Source organism: Pristiophorus japonicus, chromosome 8, assembly GCF_044704955.1.
Source record: "Pristiophorus japonicus isolate sPriJap1 chromosome 8, sPriJap1.hap1, whole genome shotgun sequence".
Lineage (NCBI taxonomy): Eukaryota > Metazoa > Chordata > Chondrichthyes > Pristiophoridae > Pristiophorus > Pristiophorus japonicus.
In genome coordinates this window covers 56712339-56738531 of record NC_091984.1, presented here as the reverse complement: position 1 = coordinate 56738531, position 26193 = coordinate 56712339, and the positions used below count along the sequence as shown (strand labels likewise).

Below are 26193 nucleotides of genomic sequence, written 5' to 3'. Positions count from 1 at the left end.
GATTGGTACTCCATCCACCACAGGTGGTGTGTGCCATCTACAAGATGCACTGCAGAAACTCACCAAGGCTTCTTTGACAGCATCTCCCAAACCAGTTAGCTACCAGCTAGGACAAGGGCAGGTGAAACACTGAATTTTGCATATCCTCATTCATTTTTTTTTTTTGGGGGGGGGGGGGGGGGGGTGGTGTGCGCACAGGGGAAGAGAGAAAGAAGAGGGGAGAAGAGAAAGAAAAAAGCAAACACTATGCACTCCCACAACTGTGCATATTGCTGTACCATTACAATTTCATTAAAATAAAAATTATGTTCTGTAAAACAAAACTGACATTTGAAATCTAGATTCATATCAAACTGCCAAGCCTCTCTGGTCCTTGAGTGAGGTGTCCCCCCCCAGTGCTTGCCTTCCCAGTCTGCTGTGGCCCCCAGGTGCGTGCCTTCCCGGTCCTGAGTCAGTCCAGGTTCGCTCCTAGCCCAGGCCGAATGGCCTCTAATTTACTTACCTGCACTGATTTCTTTAACTCTCCGCAAGGGTTTTTGAGAGAGGCCACATATGCTAGCCCAAGCAGAAATCAGCTGGCCAAAATTCTCTCAATGGCCAGAATTGGTATAGGTGGCTGGTTACACCCCCTTTGGATGAAAAAAAACTTAACCTAAAAAAAAAAAGTGCTACAGGTCCAAATTGATTGGGGAAAACAGCAGATTTTTAAAGTTAGGCCAGAAAAGGCAGCCTGCTCCAAAAAAACAGCAACATCACTGGGAAAAATTGAGCCTGCAGTAGACCCTGGGAGGTGTTTTATTGGTTGAAAAAATGCCAAGCAGCACAATCACACTATCACCATCTCCCCCTACAAGCACAACTCAAGTTAGAGCAGACCAGATCACCTGGTTGTATACCAGTTTGATTTTTTCTAATTAAAAGTTTCAGTTGCAGAAGGTAGTGCACCAGTTTTAAATACATGTCACATGTAAACAATGTCCTTAATGAAGTTGTAGATTGCACATTGTAGGCTATTAATTTCTCTTCACACCTTTTGTTTTTCAACTCTACAGCTAGTGTCAAGTTGATGACAATCCTTTGCCACCCTGCCATCCAAAGTTCTGGAGTCAACTGAATCGGAGTATCAAGGATTAGAAGCCCTTAGTGCACAAGTCAGCAATAGAAACCTGAAAAAGACAGGACACAATTTCCGATGCATTCAGCTAAATACAATGCACGAGGTCTCATGACAAAACAAGCAGTTACTCAAAGCATATACTGGAAGGTAAAGCATGCCTCAAGTAAAACTCAATCCATAAAGAAGAACCAACATGGGGTTAAGGGTCAGAAAGCTGACAAACAAAGGTTCAAAGGGGAGTTAGGGGACAAGGCCAGGAGACTGAATAGGGTGGAAGATTAGCAAGGATTTTACATTCAATGTTTTGGAAAGTTGAGGCAAGTGGTATCTGGGTTTTGAACAAGTTGTTATGGAAGTGGATAATGAAGCTAATGGAAGAAAAAAGATAGGGTAAAGAAAGGATGGAGACATGAAAGCTCAAGTGGAAATAAGTGATTTTATTTTTTTTTGGGGGGGGGGAAGATAGTAGGATGTGCAGTTTGAGGCTGAGCAAATAGCATGCCAAGGCTTTAGCCTGAGGAAATGTTTAGTCACAGATCTATTCATCCCACCCAAATCATAAAAAAGTGGCAAAATATGGAACTTGGGTTTCAGCACTGACTTTTGTATAGGTAAAGGAAGAGTGCATTTGTTGGACAGAATTTCATGTAGCCCTACTTTGCATAGAAATAAAGCCACTTTGCTTTGTAGCCATCACTGGCTAGTGCCAACTTTAGATCAACTCTGGTCACAGGATCTATATAAAGCAGCTTTCTGAGAGAGAGAGAGAGAGAGAGAGAGAGAGAGAGAGAGAGAGAGAGAATATAAAATTAAATGAGGCCACCAGCTCCAACTGAATAGCTAAAAGCTAATGCCACTTATTTACTAAAATTGGTAAAATACACCTTGTGCAGTGAACAGCCAAGCTTAAAAAGCAGAAGGCACACCACCAAATGGCTAAATTGTGTAGTACACCCAAGCCATCAAAGATGCTACAGGCAGTCTCAAAACCGCACTACAGGAAAGAATTTAGTACCTTAATCCAAAACATTAATGTGCCCAAAGCTGGTAAGTACTCCAAGACTCCAGTTTGCAAATTACATCTTTATTGAATATTTCCACAATGTATTACAAAAACAGTTCAAAAAGCCAATCAAAAAATACATTATGTACAAAAACAGTCCTGCATGTGGGCAAAGTATTGCCAGCCATCCAAACATCTATTAACTAGCACTTTGAGCTGCTGGCTCAGACTTCTTCGGGGAAGCAGTTTTAGTTTCTTCAGACTGAAAGAGAGAGAAAAGCAGGTTAAAATGTTGTAAAAGATTCTGAAGGTTTCCTACAGCCAATGTGTAATTATGCAAGATAATAGTTTGGCCACTTTACAATAAACTGTAGTTTATTGCTAATCCAACAGCAACTGACAAAGTTCAATTTCACTATTTATAACTTCCTCAGTGTGCACAAGTGACCAGTATGAAACAAGTCTCCTCTCCAGGCTAAAAAGGACCTTCACATCAACAGTCACAACATAGAAGTTTGGAGCTATCTAGCCATTTGGCCAAAAGGAGCTATCCAGTTTTCCAGCTGTTGGTCCATAGCCTTGCAGGCCACAGCACTTCTCAGTGCACATCCACACACTTTTAAATGTGCCAAGGGTTTCTGCCTCTATCACCCTTGGGCAGTGCCACACCCACCATCTGGTGAAATAATTTCTCAACTCTCCTCTAATCCTACTTTAAATCTATGGCCCCTGGTTATTGACCAAGGAAAAATCAGTCCTTCTGATCACAATCTCCTTGCATGCATCAGGTCTATTTTAGTAAAATGGATAAATTACAGACAAATGTTAACCAGTGATTGAGAAAATAGCTTGCAGAATTGGCAGCAAATCAACTCTAGTTAACATTTATAAACAGTCTATTGCATTCTGCTAAAATTTAAACTGGTGGTATTGTACAATTTTCAAATTTGGCTCCAAGGAGCAATGGACTATATAAAAATAATAAACTTACTTCCATTTTCTCAGGAACACCATTCCTATCATGGGCAGTATCACCACACCTGCCATTCACAGCAGACTCCTCCTGCTTGGCTTTTTTAGGCTCTTTATCTCCTTCACTGTCTTCAGGTTTCCTCTGCAATGAGGACTTTAAAAGTTTAAATACTTTTTACACTTATTAGCATACTGTGCACAATATTCCAACAATATAGTTACAAGAACAAAATTTGAATTAAAAAAAGGTTGAGAATAATCAAAATCCTGGAACTCCCTCCCTAACAGCACTGTGGAAGTACCTTCACAAGGACTGCAGCAGTTCAAGGTGGTTCATCACCACTTTAGAGGATAATAAATGCTGGCCTTGCCAGCAATGCCCACAGCCCAGGAACAATTTTTAAGTTGGCTCATGGAATCAAAATTGGAAGACAAAGTGTGGCTTAAACCTGACAATTAAGTAATGTGTTGAAGCAGGTTGGGAATGTGACAAAGCAGTTCAGTTTGTTGGCTCACTAATCATTCAGTAACAAAAAGTACCCCCAAAAAAGCTGGTGGTGTGTAAAAGAGTTTGGGAATTGAAAAAGAGGGGGAGCTGTCCTTAATGACATTGTTACAGCCTGTCTTGCTTTTAGAGATGCAATTTTAAATGTAATTTAAAGGCACAGGTGTACCTGATTAGGTCAATTTAGCCAAACCAAAAGTTTATTGGGAAAAGTACTTGGTTGTTAAAATGTCAGCTTTGAAAATTGAAGCTCTAAAAAGGAAATTTGCTCAATTGTTATTTTAATGTTTCTATATATTAAAATCTTTGGCAGTGGGACAGCTGGGTTCTCAGTGGGTGGTTATTTTGGGGGACTTGTGATTTTTGTACCTTAAACTACCTACTAATTTAACAGCCATGTGCTATCAAATTTGGGAATGGGCTGAGAGCAGTTAGTGATCTAGGAAATGCTTATGAAAACTAATTTTTCAAGAAACTGGGTGCAAGCCAAACCAATTAGACTTCCTACAAACATTTGGCTTTGAAAATGTTAAATGACCTTGTTATAGAGCACTCATTTTGAAAATACATTGAATAGCTTTTAAAAAAATCATAGGTGGTCCCTCAAAATGAGGATGACTTGCTTTCATGCCCAAAAAAAAAAAGAGTTCACAGGTGTTTCAAAAGAACCACCTGAACTACATCAAGGGTGGAAGATGCCAGTGTGGGGATTTTTTTTAAATAAACGTGTGGTGGCCATTGCACACCAGCCACCCCATGGGCTTGACAGAGCTAGGTCTTGGTCCAAGGATTACCTAAGACAAGTGGAGACCTGCTCAGTGTGGGCTGGCCCATGCTGCCCCTGAACTCATGCCTCCCCTGGGCCCTGATCACATCCATCCACAAAAAACCCACAAGACTCTAACGAACACACTGATGTCTAGCCTCCTGCTCCAAAGCTCCTTATCCCCTGCTTCAGATTTGTTGTTTTCTTACATACCCTTCTCTTGCTCCCTTTACATTATGGAGCAGCTTCCAAGAGTGAATTCTACAACAATGGGAGTTATGTCACATGTACAGTTATTTGAAAGTCATGAATTGTAACTATTTCATTGGCAGTCCTGTAATATAACTTGGGGCTCAAGACCATTTTGAGTTCTGATATTTTAGAAACTACCTTTTTGGACAGTCAACACCTCTGAAGTCAGTGAGGAATTGTTTAATTACTCTGAACAGATACCTGGGAATAGGTTACAAGCTGCAATTTCAATCAAGGGAGTGGAGATAATTTATGAGAATAAAGAGCACAGAGAAGCAAATCATAGGCGGAAATCTAATCAAAGGGTTCATATGATTTGTATATAGGACAATGTCTGACGAGAGCGAGTTTCCTGCTGAAATCTAATTGTGCAGTTCAGATGTCAAAATGTATACTTTGTTAAAAATCACTGAATTCACAATAAAATGGCATCAGAGTCATTTATTTTTGCTTGTGGCGATCTACATAAGAACATAACATAAGAATTAGGAACAGGAGTAGGCCATCTAGCCCCTCGAGCCTGCTCCGCCATTCAACAAGATCATGGCTGATCTGGCCGTGGACTCAGCTCCACTTACCCGCCCGCTCCCCGTAACCCTTAATTCCCTTATTGGTTAAAAATCTATCTATCCGTGACTTGAATACATTCAATGAGCTAGCCTCAACTGCTTCCTTGGGCAGAGAATTCCAGATTCACAATCCTCTGAGAGAAGAAATTCCTTCTCTACTCTTAAATTGGCCCTCCCATATTTTGAGGCTGTGCTCTCTAGTTCTAGTCTCCCCGGCCAGTGGAAACAACCTCTCTGCCTCTATCTTGTCTATCCCTGTCATTATTTTAAATGTTTCTATAAGATCATCCCTCATCCGTCTGAACTCCAATGAGTAAAGACCCAGTCTACTCAATCGATCATAAGGTAACCCCCTCATCTCCAAAATCAGCCTAGTGAATCATCTCTGTACCCCCTCAAGCTAGTATATCCTTCCTTAAGTAAGGTGACCAAAACTGCATGCAGTACTCCAGGTGCGGCCTCACCAATACCCTATACAGTTGCAGCAGGACCTCCCTGCTTTTGTATTCCATCCCTCTCGCAATGAAGGCCAACATTCCATTCGCCTTCCTGATTACCTGCTGCACCTGCAAACTAACTTGAGTTTCATGCACAAGGACCCCCAGGTCCCTCTGCACCACAGCATGTTGTAATTTCTCCCCATTCAAATAATATTCCCTTTTACTGTTTCTCTCTTCTTCTCCTCCTCCTCCTCCTCCTCCTCTTCCCCCCCCCCCCCCCCAAGGTGGATGACCTCACTTTCCGACATTGTATTCCATCTGCCAAACCTTAGCCCATTCGCTTAACCTATCTAAATCTCTTTGCAGCCTCTGTGTCCTCTACACAACCCGCTTTCCCACCAATCTTTGTCATCTGCAAATTGTGTTACACTACACTGTCCCCTCTTCCAGGTCATCTATGTATATTGTAAACAGTTGTGGTCCCAGCACCGATCCCTGTGGCACACCACTAACCACCAATTTCCAACTCGAAAAGGACCCATTTATCCCGACTGTTTTCTGTTCGCCAGCCAATTCTCTATCCATGCTAATACATTTCCTGACTCCACAAACAGTTATCTTCTGCAGTAACCTTGTGTGGCACTTTATCAAATGCTTTTTGGAAATCTAAATACACCACATCCATTGGTACACCTCTATCCACCATGCTCGTTATATCCTCAAAGAATTCCAGTAAATTAGTTAAACATGATTTCACCTTCATGAATCCATGTTGCATCTGCTTGATTGCACTATTCCTATCTAGATGTCCCACTATTTCTTCCTTAATGATAGTTTCAAGCATTTTCCCCACTACAGATGTTAAACTAACTGGCCTATAGTTACCTGCCTTTTGTCTGCCCCCTTTTTTTTTTTAAACAGAGGCATTACATTAGGATGCATGCATGATGATTTTCAGGCTCTGAACAGGTATCTCTTGCACCCAGTGTTGAAGATCATGATTGCAAGTAAGCTCTCCATTTCTTATCAACCAAATATACAATATCTAGTGACAGAACCTTGTACAGCATACTTGTTACTGGAAATGACATGAGCCCTCTTGTCCTAGTTCTAGAGGGGATCTCAAACTTAAAATTTTGATGGGACTGGGCAGGTTAGATGCAGGTAGAATGTCCTGGGAGGGGAGGGGGAGGAGTCCAGAACCAGGGGTCACAGTCTAAAGATAAGGGGTAAGCCATGTAGGACTGAGATGAGGAGAAACTTCTTCACTCAGTTGTGAACCTGTGGAATTCTAGAGAAGGCAAGGGTGGGGTACTGAGGTTGCATGATTAGCCATGATCATTGAATGGCAGTGTAGGCTCAAAGGGCTGAATGGCCTGCATCTATTTTCTATGTAATAACCAATTATTTTCTTGTCACTTCCTCAAGGCCAGGAAAATGTAAGCATGGAATACCACAAAAGACCATGGTCAATCACAAATGGCATTATGAGAGTCAGCAGAATTTCATTGTGGGTAATTCTGCTTGCACCATGCCACTACATGTTGGGGTGGTTGGATTTTAAACTGGAAGCATGTTTCACAGGCAGTGTATGCATTAAATCCACCCATCATGGCCACCCAGACAATATTAATGCATGGAACCCATTTACATGCCACTAACTAGCTGCCTGCCAAAAATGGTGGCAAGAGGCAGCTCAACAGCTTCAAGCAGGTCAAAAATGGCAGAGCTTAGAGGCCACATACCTGCACCAAGGTAAATTGTGGGAAAGTGGGGCACCCAAGGCAACAGAAGCCCAGAACAGATTTACCCCAAGAGGATCTACTCTTCTTCCCTGCCAGCTTTTATTGAGCAGTGTCCTACTCATTAGGCAGAGAATCAAATTAGCACATATTGAAGTGCCTCAGCCACCAAAAATAAAAAGCCTCTAGTGATGGTGGCAATAATTTCTCATGGTGATTTTAACTGCATGGCCATCCCATTCTCACTTGGCAGGGAGGAATAAACCCACCACCCCCAAAAAAAGCTTCAAAGTTGAATTTAGTTAATATTTAAATCAAATGAAATTGGGAGGGTTAACCGATCGGGAGGCAGCAAACTAATTTGCAGCACCTATCCAGTTGTCTCATCTTTCAATCCTCATTGAATGTGAAAGTTTGCAGTAATTGAGTGATCCATGCTTCAGATCAAATCTATGCAGCAGAGCTACTAACTGAGAAATTGGCTCCTTGTTGCCAGAGTACACTACACACCAGATATACAGCATGACAAAGGCACAGCACGATTCTCAAAGCACAAGTATCAACAAGCAGAAAAGCCATTTGCAGGATACCAGTTCAAACACAAAACTCACCTTTTTCCTTACTAAATGAGAGATGTTAGATACAGAGTTTGAGGTGGAGGTAGAAGCTTCACCTGTTACTTTTCCAGCCTGTATCGACAACAATTCAGAATAATGTCAAGTTACAAAAGAACAAAGTCCAGGTCCTCCTTCAAGTAAATCATCTGAATTCAAAGCAACTATGACTAAAGAGATAAGCAGCATATATCAAGGCATTTTTACAAAAACTTACAGCTGATGGCGTGCTACTTGCAATACTTTCTGTAACAAACCCTGAAATGGCAGGTGTTCTAGACTGATGTGGAAAGAAAAATAGTATAGTAATTCATACACAATACAATACCCAGACAACCAATACAGAGGAAGAATCCAACAGAATACATGACATTAGAAAACTTGCAGACTGGCCAGTTAAGTGGCAAATGAACCAGATAAATTAGGTGATGCACTATGGTAAGAAAATAGAATCACCTACACTACACCTTAGAAAATAAGAAACTTGCATGAGGTAGAAGATCAAAGGGATCTAGGGATACAGGAACAAATTATTAATAGCAGCATCACAGATTAACAAAGCTATTAAAAAATGCTAAAGCATTTCTAGGGGTATAGATTTCAAAAGCAGTGAAGTTATGCTAAAACTTGTACAGGACCCTAATCAGTACAAGTACTGCACATGATTCTGGTCTCCATACTATACAAAGGACTAGAAGCACTGGATAGTGCAAAAAATATTTACAAGGATGGTACCAGAACTGAGATTAGTTATTGGGAAAGATTGTGGCAGGTTGGGGCTTTTATCTTTAAAGACTTAATGGTGAACCAGCAGGTCTTTCAAATGATGAATGGATTTAACAGGGTAGATGTGGAAAGAACATTCCCACTTGTGGGAGAATCCAAAACAAGAGGCCATAAATACAAGATAGTTACTAATAAATCCAATAAGGAAATGAGAAGTTTACATGAGTGGAACTAGCTGAGTGTAAGCAGTTAAGGCAAATCAGATGCTTTCATAAGGAAACTAGATGGGTATAAGAAAAAAATGTGCTGAAAGTCAGATGTGTGATACAATGAGACTAGAAAGGCATATAAACACCAGCACAGACTATTATGCTGTATATTTTATGTATAGAGGGGCTCAATACCATGAAGCAGTCAACTGATGAACTGTAATTTTAATTTACATGCAGCATTTTGCCCCTCTAATTCAAACCTTCAGGACATGTACTACCCAAAGGGCACACTTCATATTCTCCTTGGTTCCAAGTCATCCAATGCAACAACCAATTGGCTAGCCCCTGTCAATTTATGAATTTCCTACTCAACATGTACTGACCAATGTTTCTTGAAGGGCTTTAGTTGCTTTCCCATCATCTTTGGATTCTTCTGAATCCTCGATTTTTGCCTTTATCTCTGGCAATAGCTCTTGAAGTTCCTCAACCTCCTGCTTATCTTCAGAAACTGCATCAGTGTCCTTTGCTGGAGATTTGCCTTTCTCTTCAGCTTTTTCAATCCTTTCCGTTAACATAACTGCAGATAAAGTGTAAATTAGTTCAACTGCAAATCCAACACTTATTTACAATATAAAGTGGCTGGAAGCCTAAAGCAGCCATAAAAGGTTTACCTCCACAAGAGCACGAGAAATAGGAGGAGTAGTAGTCCATAAAGCCCATCAAGCCTGCTCCACCAATTATATCATGGCTGAACTTCTACAAATCAACTCCACTTTCCCAACCAATCATATCCCTCAACTCCCTTACTGGCCACCCCCTGCCCCCCCAAATAAAAACAATTGTTCTTGAACATACTGACTAAGCATCCACAGCCCTCCGGGGTACAGAATTTTAAATCAACTCAGTGAAGAAATTTCTCAATCTTAATGGCTGACCCCATGAGACTACCCCCTAGTTCTAGATTCTCCAGCCAGGGAAAACAGCCTCAGCATCAACCCTGTAAAGTCATCACAATCTTATATTTCAATGAGATCATCTCATTCTTCTAAACTCTAGAGTATAGGCCCATGCTACTCAATTTCTCTTCAGGACAGCCCTCATCCCAGCAATCAATTTAACTTTTGTTGCACTCCCCTATAAAAAGTCAACGATATCCTTCCTTTAGGAAAAGAGACCAAAATGTACCAGTATGCCAGCTGTGAGCTTTGTACAGTCAGAATTGAATTACACTCATCCAAATCAATCATTGATTATACATAGAGCTGAGGCCCACTGACCCTTGCGGCACTCCACTAATTACACCCTGCCATTCTGACAATGACCCATTTATTCCTACTTTTTTACCAATCTGCAATCTATGCCAATATATTACCCCCAATCCCATGAGCTCCAAAAGGTTCTTAAAGATCAAAATGTTCCTCAGAAATTTGAATGTGTTCAACTCAGATTCTACTCTTCATGAACTAGCCATCAGTCAAATGGCAATCCAGACAAAAGACACCATTGGGACAGACATTTCATGTTACTTACAAAAGTATAGCAGTGCATTCCAGATCATAATTCACTGCATTAAAAAACAAATCCCATTATTCTTTTGTCAGTTGCAAGTGTCCTGATTACTGACCCACCTGCCAGTCCCTTTATTTACACCAAATAATTTTGAACACCTCAAATCTCCCATAACCTTTGTTCCAAGGAGCATAATCACAGCTTTTCTAGTCCCTCCACACAAGTCCTTCATCCCTGGTGGTATTTGGGTAAATCTTCTTTGAACCACCTTCAAGGCCCTGACATCCTTCCTAAAGTGTAGTGCCCAGAATTGGACAATACTCCATCGGAGGATGAGAGGTGACTGTAGAAGATTCCCCTATGGCAAGGATTAACCAGTATTTTATAAAAGTTTAGCATTGCTTCCTTGTGTTTGTGCCCTTTGTCTATATAAAGCAGGGATCCCATATGCTTTAACCACCTTATCAAGTGGTCCTGCCACCTTCAAAGATTGGAGTACATGAACACCCAGATCTGTGTCTGCCTTTAAATTGTACTCATTCTTCCTCCCAAAATGCAACACAAATCTGTACAAGACTAAATTTCCACTGGTAAGCATTTGTTAGGTGGTTGCACTCAATGCAGTTACTCAGTCTTTCTCCACCCCCACTCCACTAAATGGCCACCTTGCATGTTGAATATAGGTTATGAATGAATCAAATAATGTTCAGTGGAAAGCAACTGTAATCATATTTGGAAAATGATTATGGCAGCTAGCACCTAGTGTTTACCAAAAAAAAAAAGAGCAGCATCTTGCCAGTCTAGCCACACAGTAAATCCTGCAGCAAACAAGCAGCGTTGGCATTGCATCCACCCTAGATGAAAGCAGGGTATAATGTTTGTGTAAAAACTAAAGCTTATTCTCCTTACCCAACCTTTTCTCTATGACACTAAACGACTTCTTGAAATGCTTCAGAGAGCAATCATATTGATTGTTAAAACTGTAAGCCAGCCCCAGTTGATAATGCGTCTCTGCCAGTAGTCGGTTATGTGGCTCAAGGTGTTTTTCCTGAATGTTCAGACACTCACTGAAATCCTCAATAGCCTGTATGTAGTTTTCTGGAATAGAACAAGATTAAATCAATCTGCAGTCACTTATTTTACACAATACCATATGGGCCAAACTCAATATTCAGTTTACCCATTACTGAAACCTTCAGGAAAATGAATCACCAGATGGAACAAAAAAGCCATTAGCAGTTTATACTGTACAGCAAGAACTAAAGACCATGCAGTTTACAGCTTACCAGATTCTATTCCGACTTCTCCCAGTTTCAGATAAGCCTGTGCTGCACACAGTTGTTGTACTTTTGTTTCTTGCCTGAAAGATTGACCAAAATGGAGCTGAGCTTGTTACAGAATTAATGCATTGAATCATTCAATTCTCATTCCTTGCTCTACACACCAGTTCCTATTAAATAAAAGGCATAAAACTGAATTTTGTGCTAGGATGCTGGTTTATTGAGACTTGCCTTTTGAAGATCACTTTCGCCAATTCAAGCATTTCCCAGGCCAGCTGCAAATTATCCACCTCCTCACTTTCAGCATCCTGCAACAAATAGTGGGCACATTAAATCTCAAGTTCAAACCCAAGTTGGTGCTTGAAGCTGGCACAGCATTACACCCACCTTTTCTGCAGCAGGCTCTTCATTTTCATCACTTGCATCTGCAGCATCTGGAAAAATTGGTGTACAACATTTATACATTGACCAATTTTCAGCTCTATATGCTAGCCAAAGAGTGAACATGCCAATTACTGCATTTATAGGCACTGTAGCCATGGTTACTAGAAATACTACCCTAACTCAATTCTGGATCCATACCCATTTTAAAAAGCTACCAGTCATTGGAATTTTCAACTTTTGGAACAAGGAGATTTAACTCAGGCATGCAGAGGATCACTTAAAAACCCACTGTGCAACTGTGATTGGTGCCAAAGTACACAACTCAAGACCGTTCTATCCCCAGTGAGTACTGCAAGTTTAAAAAACAACTAGTTTCCATTCTTGTGCTCTTCATATTAGTGTTAAGTGGGCAGATTCAACAAGTGCTTAAAGAACAATTAGGTATCTATAGCCATAAAGTGTCTATAAGGAAGAGATTGTTGTGGTTTTAGTTCAGTTGATAATCCCCAGGCCATTTAACCCTTTAAACCAACTTTGTAAATCTGAAACTTGTCCTTGAGCTTATACCTTCACCCTCTTCCATTTGTTCTTCAGAACCAGAAGTCCCATCCTCTTGGTCAGCAGCAATGGTTTTCTCAACTGTGATTTTACTTTTGGTTGATTCTTGGTCATTTCTCACACTCTCATCTTTCAGGCTCTCTTGCGCTGGTTCCTTATCTGCATCTGATTTTTTATCTGGATCCCCCAGAGCATTTTTCAAAGGAAGAGCTACTTTTTTCTCCAGTTCAATTTTACTAACTCCTTCCACCGATTCATCAGTAGTTGCCTTCTCGCCAGCATCCTCAGTCATAGGGGAATCTTCAACAGTCATCTCTTTAGCAGCACTGCTCTTATCTTCAAGGTAGTTCTTCACTTTCCCTTCCTGGATACCATCACCACTCCCCAGATGGGAATCTACTACTTCCATTGGCTCATTTTTATCATCCTGGTCAGCTGATTCTATTTTGGACTTCATTTCATTCTCAGCAGTACAGAGCTCTCCTGTGGGAGAGCTTACTTTTTTTTCTTTACTAGTTTTCTCAGTAGGACTTTTGGTTTTTTCATGATCTACTTTCTGATCACCAGAAATGTTTTCAGCTGGTGCCTCATCTTCTGCTGGCTTCTCATTCTTTTCTTCGGCTAGTGCTGCATACACCTGTTCCCTCAATTCCTCCCTCTCTTTTTCTATACACATTAAGGAAAAAGAAATGCATAAAATTGGAGTTTCCAATGGTGGCATCAGCAACAAAAATCTGGAGGAGACTATCTGGACAGTCACAGTTGAAAGGTCTCAAAGTGGAAAATAGCATCAGGAAGAATGTAGAATTTTAAGTTTAGTGCAGAGTAGACAGCAGTACAGATTAAGGCAGCTACCAGTAAATCAATCTTACCAACTCCATATGAAACATTATAAAAAGGGGCTTGACAAGGTGGATGCAGAGAGGATGTTTCCACTGATAGGGGAGACTAGAACTAAGGGGCTGCCCATTTAAAACTGAGATGGAGACATTTCTTCTGAGGGTTGGAAATCTCAAATTCACTACCTCAGCTGTGGAAGCTGGGACATTGAATACATTTAAGTCAGAAAGAGACAGTTTCTTAACTGATCAGGGATTAAGGGGTTATGGGGAGCAGACAGGGAAGTGGACCCAAGTCCATGATCAGATCAGCCATGATTGTATTAAATGGCAGAGCAGGCTCAAGGGGCAGTATGGCCTACTCCTCCTATTTCTTATGTTCCCCCCCCCCTCCCTACCCCCATCTTGTTCTTATCCATACAGCACCCTCTGGCTGTGTCAAAAATGGTAACAAAAAAATGACCAAGTTAGAAATTAATTCTAAACCACATCAATGCAATGTATGAAGATTCTTTAAAAAACTATATTCCACTTGTGACCCATGACACCAAGTGCATTGGGGGGGGGGGGGGGGAGGAAACCAAAGAATAAAGACATGGAGGTATACACTATCTCCTATATCCTGAGTAATTCTACCCATAATTTGATCTTAATTGCTTTTTCAGTTACAGTAAAAGATCAGATCAACAGCAAACCAAAAATCTTGCTTTCACCAAGAATATTTGCAAGTCCTAATCCTTTGTATAAAGTTGGAGTTTATATCCAAATTGTTTGACCTACATTTATACTTAACAGCCCACAGAAATGCACTTTTTAGACTATACATTCTACTCCAACATGTAAAGAATTCACATTCCTTCAAATATATAAATACATGCAAGCTAACCTATAAACTTTGTTTATAGCAGTGGTGGGGTGGGGGAAGAAAGCACAGGCTAATGGCAAATTTGCCACTTCACAAACTGCAATTGCCCAGCCACTGTTGAAATGAGATTCACCAAGAATATACAGAGATCACTCAATATCTAAAATCAAACACCTATCAGGTGATGTATATTTAAAGTCTATAAGCTTGCATGTATTTTGGAGTTGCCCACCAGCATAAACAGGCAAACATGGTCTCGACTTTTGCTTGAAAGGTCACTCCAAACTGGCTGCATTAATCAGCCAGATGTAGTCTACAGATGCTGTGCAATTAAAACGAGGACAAATACCAACTTGAAGCCATGCTTTAAGCAAACAGTAAACTCACTTGTCAAAATAGAAGATACTCACCATCTACACTCCCTGCATTTTCTACTTTCGAGTCCTCATCTGCTGCTGCTTCTTCATCATCGTCATTATCTTCATCAGGAACTCCTTGAAGGGCATTACCAAGAACACCACTCTCCATTCTGCAAGTTAAGAGATCATGATGGGCATCCTGCTCCTTCATAACCCCTCATCCCAAAGCCACAACATGCACCCAGTTTTATAACTACACTAGGACAATTACATAGAATTAACAGCAACAGCCCATTCAGTCCAACCAAAATGTTGGCTGTGCTCCATACGAGCCTCCCCAAACTCATCCAACCTATCTGCATAACCATCTATTCCTTTCTTCCTCATGCATTTATTTAGCTTCACCATAACTACTCCTTGTCATAGTAAGTTCCACATTCTCACCACTGAGTAAAGAAGTTTCTCCTGAATCTACTGTTTAAAAAAAATCTGGCCTGCAAATCAAGTTTTAGTGAAGTGGAAACATGCAACCTATTTTCTAGCCAGCAAGCAAACAGCACAGAACAAGATTCAAAATGATAAGTACAAAACTTTCCAGTTAATATTCAGGAGCTAACTTTGTGTCAAAATGGACATCAGTGCCTAAAATCCACAGGAACCTGCAGTTAGAAGAAATTGGATTTTTTTTTTTTTTTAAATGGGAAACAAGTACTTAAGTGTTGCAGACTGGTTAGAGAAAATAGGTGTCGCAGTCTAAAAATCAACCTGATTCTCAATAGGTGAAATATCTGGCTTCACTACCATAAGACAAGATAGTCAATGTATTTACTGAGGTGTACGAAAGCATGGACCTTACACTAAACATCCGTAAGACAAATGTCCTCCACCAGCCTGTCCTTGCCACACAGCACTGCCCCCCAGGAATCAAGATCCACGGCACGGCCCTGGACAACGTGGACCATTTCCCATACCGCAGGAGCCTCTTAAGAGCAGACATTGATTGAGATTCAACACCGCCTCCAGTGTGCCAGTGCAGCCTTCAACCACCTGAGCAAAAGTGTGTTTGAAGATCAGGCCCTCAAATCTGCCACCAATCTCATGGTCTACAGGGCTGTAGTAATACCCATTCTCTTGTATGGCTCAGAGATATGGACCATGTACTGCAGACACCAAGTCGCTGGAGAAACACTACCAACGATGTCTCCACAAGATCCTACAAATCCCCATGGAGGACAGATGTACCAACATTAGCGTCCTCGACCAGGCCAACATCCCCAGCATTGAAGCACTGATCACACTTGATCAGCTCTGCTGGGCAGGCCACGTGTTTGGCATGCCAAACACGAGACTCCCAAAGCAAGCGCTCTACTCAGAACTCCTTTACATAAGCCAAAGGTGGGCAGAGGAAACGTTACAAGAACACCCTCGAAGCCTCCCCGATAAAGTGCAACATCCCCACTGACACCTGGGAGACCCTGGCCAAGCACCACCCCAAGTGGGGGAAGTGCATCTGGGAGGGCGCTGAGCAGAGTTTCATCGCCGAGAGCATGCAGAAGTCAAGTGCAGGCATCGGAAAGAGCATGCGGAAAACCAGTCCCACCTACTCTTTCCCTCTCAACCCCAAATGCTCTCCACTCTCCCGTCCTGCGACAGTTGGAACTGGTGCTCTCCACTCTCCCGTTGGTGTAGGAAGGGGGGGGTGCTTTAGTTTCCTGAATAATTGGGATCGCTTCTGGGGTAGGTGGGACCTGTACAAGTCAGACAGGTTACACCTCAACAGAGACGGGACCAATGTTCTCACGGGTGGTTTTGATAGTACGGTTGGGAGGGCTTTAAACTAGCTTGGCAGGGGGATGGGAACCCAGGAGGGCTCTGAGCTAGTTAGAGTGGGTGAGAGCTCAGACAAACAGAACCCCAAGAAAGAATGCAAAAGGCAGGAGGCAACAGAGCAGAGTAGCACTGGGGTAAGTGTAAACCACAAGGTGATAGGAAGGGACAATATATATGAATATAAAGGGGCTGCAGGAAGGGTCAAAACTAAAAATCATGGTTTAAAATCTAGTATTAAAACACTACCTAAACACACGCAGCATTCAAAACAAAGTAAATGAGTTGACGGCACAAATCATTATAAATGGGTATGATTTGGTGGCCATTACTGAAACGTGGTTGCAGGGTGGCCAAGACTGGGGAATGAAACATACAGGGGTATCTGATAATTCAGAAAGACAGACGAGGGGAAGGGAGGTGGGGTAGCTCTGTTAATGAAGGATGATATCAGGGCATTTGAGAGAGACAATATTGGCTCTAATGAACAAAATGTTGAATCATTGTGGGTGGAGATTAGAGATAGTAAGGGGAAAAAGTCACTGGTGGGCGTAGTTTATAGGCCCCCAAATAATAACTTCACGGTGGGGCAGACAATAATTAGAGGAATAATGGAGACATGTGAAAAAGGAACAGCAGTAATCATGGGGGATTTTAACCTACATATCGATTGGTCAAATCAAATCACATGGGGTAGCCTAGAGGAGGAATTCATAGAATGCATACAGGATTGTTTCTTAGAACAGTATGTTACAGAACCTACAAGGGAGCAAGATCTTAGATCTGGTCCTGTGTAATGAGACAGGAATAATAAACGATCTCCTAGTAAAAGATATTCTTGGAATGAGTGATCACAGTATAGTTGAATTTGTAATACAGATTGAGGGTGAGGAAGTAGTGTCTCAAACAAGCGTACTATGCTTAAACAAAGGGGACTACAGTGGGATGAAGGCAGAATTGGCTAAAGTAGATTAAACAATGGCACAACTGAGGAACAGTGGAGGACTTTTAAGGAGCTCTTTCATAGTGCTCAACAAAAATATATTCGTGAAAAAGGGCAGTAAGAGAAGGGATAACCAGCAAAATAAAGGAGCGTATCAAATTAAAAACCAATGCGTATAAGGTGGCCAAGGTTAGTGGGAAACTAGAAGATTGGGAAAATTTTAAACGACAGCAAAGAATGACTAGGAAAGCAATAAAGAAAGGAAAGATAGATTACGAAAGTAAACTTGCGCAAAACAAAGATAGTAAAAGCTTTTACAGATATATAAAACAGAAAAGTGTGACTAAAGTAAATGTTGGTCCCTTAGAAGATGAGAAGGGGAATTTAATAAATGGGAAATGTGGAAATGGCTGAGACCTTAAACAATTATTTTGCTTCGGTCTTTAGAAACAGAAAAAAAATAGGTGCAGGAGTAGGCCATTCGCCCTTCGAGCCTGCACCGCCATTCAATAAGACCATGGCTGATCATTCCCTCAGCACCCCTTTCCTGCTTTCTCTCCATACCCCTTGATCCCCTTAGCTGTAAGGGCCATATCTAACTCCCTCTTGAATATATTCAATGAACTGGCATCAACAACTCTCTGCAGCAGGGAATTCCATAGGTTAACAACTCAGTGAAGAAGTTTCTCCTCATCTTAGTCCTAAATGGCCTACCCCTTATCCCAAGACTATATCCCCTAATTCTGGACTTCCCCAACATAGGGAACATTCTTCCCGCATCTAACCTGTCCAGTGGAATACACAAAAACCATGCCAAAAATTGCTGGTCATGGGAAAGTGGGAAGGGAGGATTCAGACAATCACTAGGGAGGTAGTGCTGGACAGGCTAATGGGACTCAAGGTAGACAAGTCCTCTGGTCTTGAAATGCATCCCAGGGTATTAAAAGAGATGGCAGAAGTTATAGCAGATGCATTCGTTATAATCTGCCAAAATTCTCTGGACTCTGGGGAGGTACCATCGGATTGGAAAGCAGCTAATGTAACACCTGTTTAAAAAAGGGGGCAGACAAAAGGCAGGTAACTATAGGCTGGTTAGTTTAACATCTGTAGTGGGGAAAATGCTCGAAGTTATCATTAAGGAAGAAATAGCAGGACATCTAGATAGGAATAGTGCAATCAAGCAGATGCAACATGGATTCATGAAGGGGAAATCATGTGCAACTAATTTACTGCAATTCTTTGATACAAGCATGGTGGATAGAGGTGTACCGATGGATGTGGTGTATTTAGATTTCCAAAAGGCATTCGATAAGGTGCCACACAAAAGGTTACTGCAGAAGATAGAGGTACATGGAGTCAGGAAATATATTAGCAAGGATAGAGAATTGGCTGGCTGGCAGAAAGCAGACAGTCAGGATAAATGGGTCCTTTTCGGATTGGAAATCGGTGGTTAGTGGTGTGCCGCAGGGATACGGTGCTGGGACCACAACTGTTTACAATATACATAGATGATCTGGAAGAGAGGACAGAGTGTAGTGTAACAAAATTTGTAGATGACAAAGATTAGTGGGAAAGCAGGTTGTGTAGAGGACAGAGAGGCTGCAGAGAGATTTAGATAGGTTAAGCGAATGGGCTAAGGTTTGGCAGATGGAATTCAACGTCGGAAAAAGTGAGGTCATCCACCTTGGGGGGGGGGGGGGGGGGGGGGGGAAACAGTAAAGGGATTATTATTTGAATGGGGAGAAATTACAACATGCTGCAGTGCAGAGGACGTGGGGGTCCTCGTGCATGAATCCCAAAAAGTTAGTTTGCAGGTGCAGCAGGTAATCAGGAAGGCAAATGGAATGTTGCCCTTCATTGCGAGAGGGATAGAGTACAAAAGCAAGGAGGTCCTGCTGCAACTGTACAGGGTATTGGTGAGGCCACACCTGGAGTACTGCACGCAGTTTTGGTCACCTTACTTAAGGATATACTAGCTTTGGGAGGGGGTACAGAGACGATTCACTAGGCTGATTCCAGAGATGAGGGGGTTACCTTATGATAGATTGAGTAAACTGGGTCTTTACTTGGAGTTAAGGATGAGGTGTGATCTTATAGAAACAAATAAAATAATGAAATGGATAGCCAGGATAGAGTGAGAGAGGTTGTTTCCACTGGTCAGGGAGACTAGAACTAGGGGGCACAGCCTCAAAATACAGGGGAGCCAATTTAAAACCGAGTTGAGAAGGAATTTCTTCTCCAAGGGTTGTGAATCTGTGAAATTCTCTGCCCAAGGAAGCAGTTGAGGCTAGCTCATTGAATATATTCATAATCACAGATAGATGGATTTTTAACCAATAAGGGAATTAAGGGTTATGGGGAGCAGGCAGGTAAGTGGAGCTGAGTCCACAGCCAGATCAGCCATGATCTTGTTGAATGGCAGAGCAGGCTCGAGGGGCTAGATGTCATGTTCTTATGTTCTTATGAATGTTGGGGGAGACAGGGGTCACAGTCTAAGGATAAGGGTAAGCCATTTAGGACCGAGATGAGGAGAGACTTCTTCACCCAGAGAGTGGTGAACCTGTGGAATTCTCTGCCACAGAAAGTTGTTGAGGCCAATTCACTAAATATATTCAAAAAGGAGTTAGATGTAGTCCTTACTACTCAGGGGATCAAGGGGTATGGTGAGAAAACAGGAATGGGGTACTGAAGTTGCATGTTCAGCCATGAACTCATTGAATGGCGGTGCAGGCTCGAAGGACCGAATGGCCTACTCCTGCACCTATTTTCTATCTGCCCCACCTGTGACAGGGACTGTGGTTCTCATATTGGACTGTTCAACCACCCAAGGACTCATTTTAAGAATGGAAGCAAGTCTTCCTCAATTCCAAGGGACTGCCTATGATGAAGACAAGAGTTCAGAGATTAGGTAAAGTTAGAGGTGGCTGCAAGGTTGGAATATAGGGACAAGCTTTTGTTTGAAATATTCTTCCTTGCATTTTCCATCAACTGCATTAGTCAGTCTATTGATCGATCAGTTGTAGACTAACCTTGCTAACTCCAGAAGGGCTTTTCCGTAACAGAAGTAAGCTTCTCCACATTCATTTGCCATTTCTCCATGCGTTGTGCTCCTTTTTAAAAAAAAAAGGGAACAGTCAGTTTTGCAAGTGTAACAGTCATGACAGCAGGAAAAATTCAACTTGCCACACCAAGTCATACATGTATTTTACCATCTGAAAATGCAAACTTGTTTTATAAATAAACTCCCCCACCCAATCAACTTCTAAGCATGACAATTTTCACAGCAACTGGCATCAGACATCTCTTCTGCAAATTTATCAGACAGCCCATAGCAATATACTTACAATAGCTTGCATGCATCTTGAAAGGCATTGACAGCTGCTACAAAGTCTTCCATTACCATGTGTCTTTTGCCAGTCCCAAGCAACTTCATGGCTTCAACACCAACACTATGAAATAAAATAATTGTAACATGAATGAAAAGAAGACATCCACTTTTACCAGCTTGTTGCCAAGATTGCCCAGTTTAAAAACACAATGTTAAAAAAATTCTAAAACAGTGACATATCTATTTCAGTTTATAAAAAGCTAGTTGAAGTTGAAATTATCTTTCCTCACCAAAGATGCTAAATGAAGCCATAGACTACCTTTATGGCAATGCTGCTCCTTCTGGGGAGCAGAAGGAGCAGCATGGCGGCCCCGACCTGCGAGGGAACATCAGAGGCAGGTCAGGGCCTTAAAAAAGGAGCATACCACTCCAGGGAGCTGCATGTGCTGAAGCAGGAGAGCAACAACAGCAAAGAGGGCGACAGGATTGGACGTCACCAAGAATCAGGTCGCTGATTGGAGCGAGGGCAGGTACAGCAGGAGAGGAGCAGAGGGGTCGGGGCGAAGGAGTGGCAAGAGATTTTAGATGGATGTGATCAGGGTCCAGGGGCAGCACAGGCCAACCCACATTGGTGTGCACACTAGGTCCATGCAGCAGAGCTGGTTTCCAATAGTTTTGTTAATCCTCACCACTGGACCAAGACCTAGCTCTGTCAAGCCCGTGTGGTGGCTGGTATGCAACAGCCATCCCATGTTAAATAAAATCCACGCAGGCATCTTCCACCCTTCAAGATTTAGCTCGGGATCTGGAATATTAGGTCCTTTATTGAAACACCCGTGAACTTTTTGGCATGGAAGCAAGTCATCCTCAATTCGAGGGACTGTATGATGAATGCAGCTAAACATCTGTTCAAAAACCAAATTGTGTCAGTTTCTGAATGGCTTTATTTAATTGACCAAGAGTGGCATAGATTACTACTGTCTGAATCATGACCCATTAGTAGAGACCAGTATAAAAGAGCAAGTCATCTAGGGGCAATTCCCAGATACCAAAACCTCACCAGGCTTAATCTGGAAGTGGCCAAGGATGTTGCATGGCATAACTTGCTGAGAGGCTAGTTTTCAGTTCTAGTTAAACCATCTGAACTCCAACATTGAATCTAAATGCAACAGTTCATCTTTAAAAAAAAAAACTGTCTAAATCAATATAGATTTTAATCCAGAAATCCTGCTCAAGTTAGTAAAAAGCAGTTAAACTGTTGTATAAACCAATTCTAGTGTAATGGTTTTTATGCCCTGTTTAGTACCTTGCTGTATTGTTGTGCCAGCATGGCTAATTCTAACCAAGTAGTTTTATGCATTGCTTTGTTATTTTCCATCTTCAGAAATGACAGTGGTGTCCCATATGATGAGCAATACAACAAGCAGGCATTAATTGTTAACTTGGGCATCACATTCTTTCCACAAAACAAACATGAGAATGTTATTTCCCATCGCGTTCTTGGGATGCGTGATGCTGTCTACTCAGCAACTTCAGACAGCAACAAGAATCAATCAGTGAGTGACTGAAGTTGTAGACCAGACTAGGTAGGGGCAGCAACAGACTTAAGTGTAGTCATTTTATTGGATATAATTTTGAACTCTATCTCTGGGTCTCTAGTCTAGTACCATAACCAGCAGGACATTGTAGCTTAGTTAAAGTTCCATCCCTTTTAGCTCTATAAAAAGGCACTTCACAAAACCAAAGCAAGTGGTTTCTGCAATGCCACACAGATCTAACTTCAAGCATGAAGCTAGAAACTCAGCCCTTGGTCAGCAAGAACCATCTGGACCACAAATCACCACCAACACAAAGACACCAGCTGCCATCAACCTGATCTCATGATCAGATATGCTGGCGCCATCAAGCTGCAGGTAGATTCAAATGCCAGACCTCAAAACAGAAGATCAAATTTTTGCTAAAAAAGGTTTAGTAAAACATTAAAGGGAGTTGGCAAAACAGTGAGGGAAATTCACAGCTAAAATTACAACGGCTGAAACAAACAAATCAGTTTGGCAGTGGTAACAGTCACCTCAAGTTCAAGCCCCACTACAGACTTGAGCAGATAATCTAAACAAACTTCAAGTACTAAGGAATTTCAGAGTTGTCAAATACAAGTTAAACCAACCCCCTGCCCCCCAGTTCGGGTACATGTAGAAGATCCCTACCACCAACAACTATCCTATTGGATAATTAGCAGTCAGAAGTCTACATAACAGTGACACTTAATGCATTGGCTGTGAGGTACTTTGGGATGTCCCAATAATGTTAAAATGTATCAATTATAAAATCACCAATTTGCTCCTTTGATTTTAAAGAGCACTATTCAGGGATAAATTCAATAACTATCAGCTTTTGGTAGCAGAACACAGATGGTAAAATTCACTCCAGCATGTGCCATGTCAATTTTTTTTCTCAATGTATTTAAAATCCAAAATTCTGCATAAAAGTAACTTCAAAATACAAAAGAAGTCACTGCAGATTAGCACCCACAAAAAAAGTGTTTCAGGTGCAATACCAATACACTTCACAATAATAGCTTAGATTTCCAGTTATCTACCTTTTAAGACAGCACTAAAATATAAAAAGGTAAGTAAAGCTAATCATTTTAACGTAGAAATCTTAACTGAAGGCCCAATATGAAAATCTCAATTAGTCTATCCAATAGAAATAGTTGCACATTTTACTTATTCCACCACCCCCCCTCTATTTCCCAAACAGGCATCATGCAGTAGCTCATGTTAAATATATATTAATTTTTCATAACACATGACCTAGCTAAATAACTCCCACTAGTGCCTGAAGACACTCAAAGATAGTATCCAAACTACAGTGCATGGGCTATACATGATCTCCCAAGTCTGTGATAGTGTCAGTTGTGCTTGCATTATACACTGGGTTTGCCTTGGCTGAATTGTGCAGGCCCAGTGGTTTGGAAAAAGTTATTGCCTCATGGCAACAAACCAAAACACCAGAGATGTGTCTGTATTAGCAACGAGAGATACTGTAATCATGATTTAAACTTTATACATGGCCCTCAAGGCTCCATCGTTCACATCCACAAAGGCAAACTCTAGCTTTTGATACACATTATATAAACCCAGATTACTTGAGTAGACCAGCCCCATGCAACCTCCACCACAAAAATTCTACAGCAACAGCAGTGGGGAAGTTTTATTATGTTAAAGGTGCTACATAAATGCAAGTTGTGTAAAAGTCACTATCCAATCCTATTGTGGGAGCACCATCACCAGGACTGCAACAGTTCAAGGCCAACCATCATAGAGCACGGCATCCAAGGAAATAAATGCAGCCTTGCCAGCATCATCCAGAGACTTTTCTTCACAAAAAAATAAAGACTAAAGAACAAATGGAAAATAAACTTTGAGGAAAAGTCTCTATAATCGACCAAACAGGAAACTGGAGTTCAAAATACAATTGGATGTGGTGATGGCAGATAGTCACGGTCCTCGAAAGGTGAACTTCGGTAGGCTGAAGAACCTTCATTAACCCATTATTTATAGAGACACGCAACAAAACTTACTGCAGGTGTAAGGTTTACTACAAGGTTTTTAAAAATGTCCACAATGTTTTAAAGTTGTTAAAGTGTTGACGATTTAAACTTTTGCTCAAGATAAAGTGGCTCGAACATTCATTCCACTAAAATAGAAACTTTTTTTTATATAGCGCCTTTAACGTAGTAAAATGACCCAACCTCCACTAACCCAGCGCGTTTCTTAACGGAAAGGGTTACACAGCAGCCAGCAAAAAACCCCAAGATAACCTAAAGCAAACGGCCAAGTTAGGAAAAAAACCTTTCAAACATCCCCAATAAGACTTGGAGGACACTCTGCGTTATTGCCCGAGAAGCGGTGCATTTGCAGCAGGTGTCCCAGGCTCGGGGCTTTGAGCGGAGCGGGGACTCGGTCCAAACTGCAGCAAAAAAAACAAACAGAAGGCGGTGAGCGCGTGGGAAGCAGAGAGGGGGAGAGGGAGCAGAACACCAGCACAGCCCGAGCACAGACAGCACTGCCCAGAGAGCCAGTACACAGCAGCCCGAGCCCAGAGCACCAGCCCAAAGCCCAGAGCACCTCACTCACTCACCCCTCCCTCCCTCACTCACCCCTCGGCGCTGGCCGGGACACTGGACGTAGAGGCGCTCGGTTCCTGATCCGCCATTTCAAATTCTCCTTCAGGCTCGTACTTACTTTCCACCTATGTGTTATATATATATATATATAATATTTTTAAAAACTCCTACAGAGACTGAACAATAAGGATAATTATGTAACCAATAAATTATTCTTAATATTTCCCGGGTTTCCCGACCCTCTCTGTTTAAAGTGTAGCAGCGGAAAGAAGCTGTCGCTGTTCCCGCCTTTTATGCCCCGCTCGCCCGCCCGCGCAGCACTTCCGGCTCACCTTTCACCCCAGCTGGCCGACCGGCCGGAAGCGGCCTGCTCTGCCCATTGTCTAGGCCGTTGGAGAACTGGAGTGAGAGTGTGGGCGGGCAGCCTGATCTCTGACTAAACCACCTCGGAGACACTGAACGGGTTCGACTTTTGTGAACGAGATTTAAGCTTTACACTGTAACATCGATGTCAGCATTGGAATTTATGATGAAAAAGAGATTGAAAACCCATTTAAACTTCTGGCGGTGTGATTGCCAATTATTTGCCGTGTTCAATGCAAACACCGATTGCTTTGAATGATCCTGTTATGTGAGGCTGCAGGTGGAGATTCTGCCAAAGTTCACCTTGGCAAATGGTGACAACGTCAAATGACAGCTTCTTTGTCGGCATACAAATTGGCCAGAAATGGCAGCGAACCCAGGGACTGGGAGAAATTTAGAAATCAGCAGAGGAGGACAAAGGGTTTGATGAGGGCAGGGAAAATAGACTACGAGAGGAAGCTTGCAGGGAACATTAAGACGGACTGCAAAAGCTTCTATAGATATGTAAAGAGAAAAAGGTTAGTAAAGACAAACGTAGGTCCCCTACAGTCAGAATCAGGGGAAGTCATAACGGGGAACAAAGAAATGGCAGACCAATTGAACAAGTACTTTGGTTCGGTATTCACTAAGGAGGACACAAACAACCTTCCGGATATAAAAGGGGTCAGAGGGTCTAGTAAGAAGGAGGAACTGAGGGAAATCCTTACTAGTCGGGAAATTGTGTTGGGGAAATTGATGGGATTGAAGGCCGATAAATCCCCAGGGCCAGTTGATGTGGTGTATTTGGACTCTCCCTTGTCCACTCTACTGGAAACATCCTCAAAAACTTCCAGAAGATTTGTCAAGCATGATTTCCCTTTCATAAATCCATGCTGACTTGGACCTATCATG

The 26193-nt window shown here is 41.9% G+C and overlaps 1 protein-coding gene across 2 annotated transcripts; it reads right to left on the bottom strand.

Annotated features, from left to right (window-relative positions):
* Positions 1-2185: 2185 nt before the first annotated feature.
* On the bottom strand, positions 2186-25245 carry nasp (nuclear autoantigenic sperm protein (histone-binding)). Of its 2 annotated transcripts, none has more exons than XM_070886812.1 (14): positions 24973-25245; positions 20827-20931; positions 20512-20592; positions 14764-14882; positions 12659-13315; positions 12095-12141; positions 11939-12015; positions 11714-11787; positions 11337-11525; positions 9302-9495; positions 8198-8260; positions 7978-8055; positions 3112-3246; positions 2186-2382 (listed from the first exon to the last, which is right to left on the bottom strand). In XM_070886812.1, the coding sequence occupies exons 1-14, from the start codon at positions 25026-25028 to the stop codon at positions 2320-2322; spliced, it is 1938 nt and encodes a 645-aa protein (XP_070742913.1). In that variant the 5' UTR covers positions 25029-25245; the 3' UTR covers positions 2186-2319. The 2 variants fall into 2 exon arrangements, with proteins under 2 accessions (XP_070742913.1, XP_070742914.1); XM_070886813.1 differs by having other exon boundaries at positions 3112-3234.
* Between the last annotated feature and the right edge of the window lie 948 nt (positions 25246-26193).

Excerpts from the sequence above, each read along its gene's own strand:
- nasp (XM_070886812.1), bottom strand. The coding sequence starts at position 25,028 with ATGGCGGATCAGGAACCGAGCGCCTCTACGTCCAGTGTCCCGGCCAGC. Across the intron at positions 20,932-24,972 it reads GTCCCGGCCAGCGCCGAGGG|TGTTGGTGTTGAAGCCATGA; the intron begins GTGAGTGAGGGA and ends TTTATTTCATAG. Across the intron at positions 8,056-8,197 it reads CAAGTAGCACGCCATCAGCT|GCTGGAAAAGTAACAGGTGA; the intron begins GTAAGTTTTTGT and ends TTGTCGATACAG.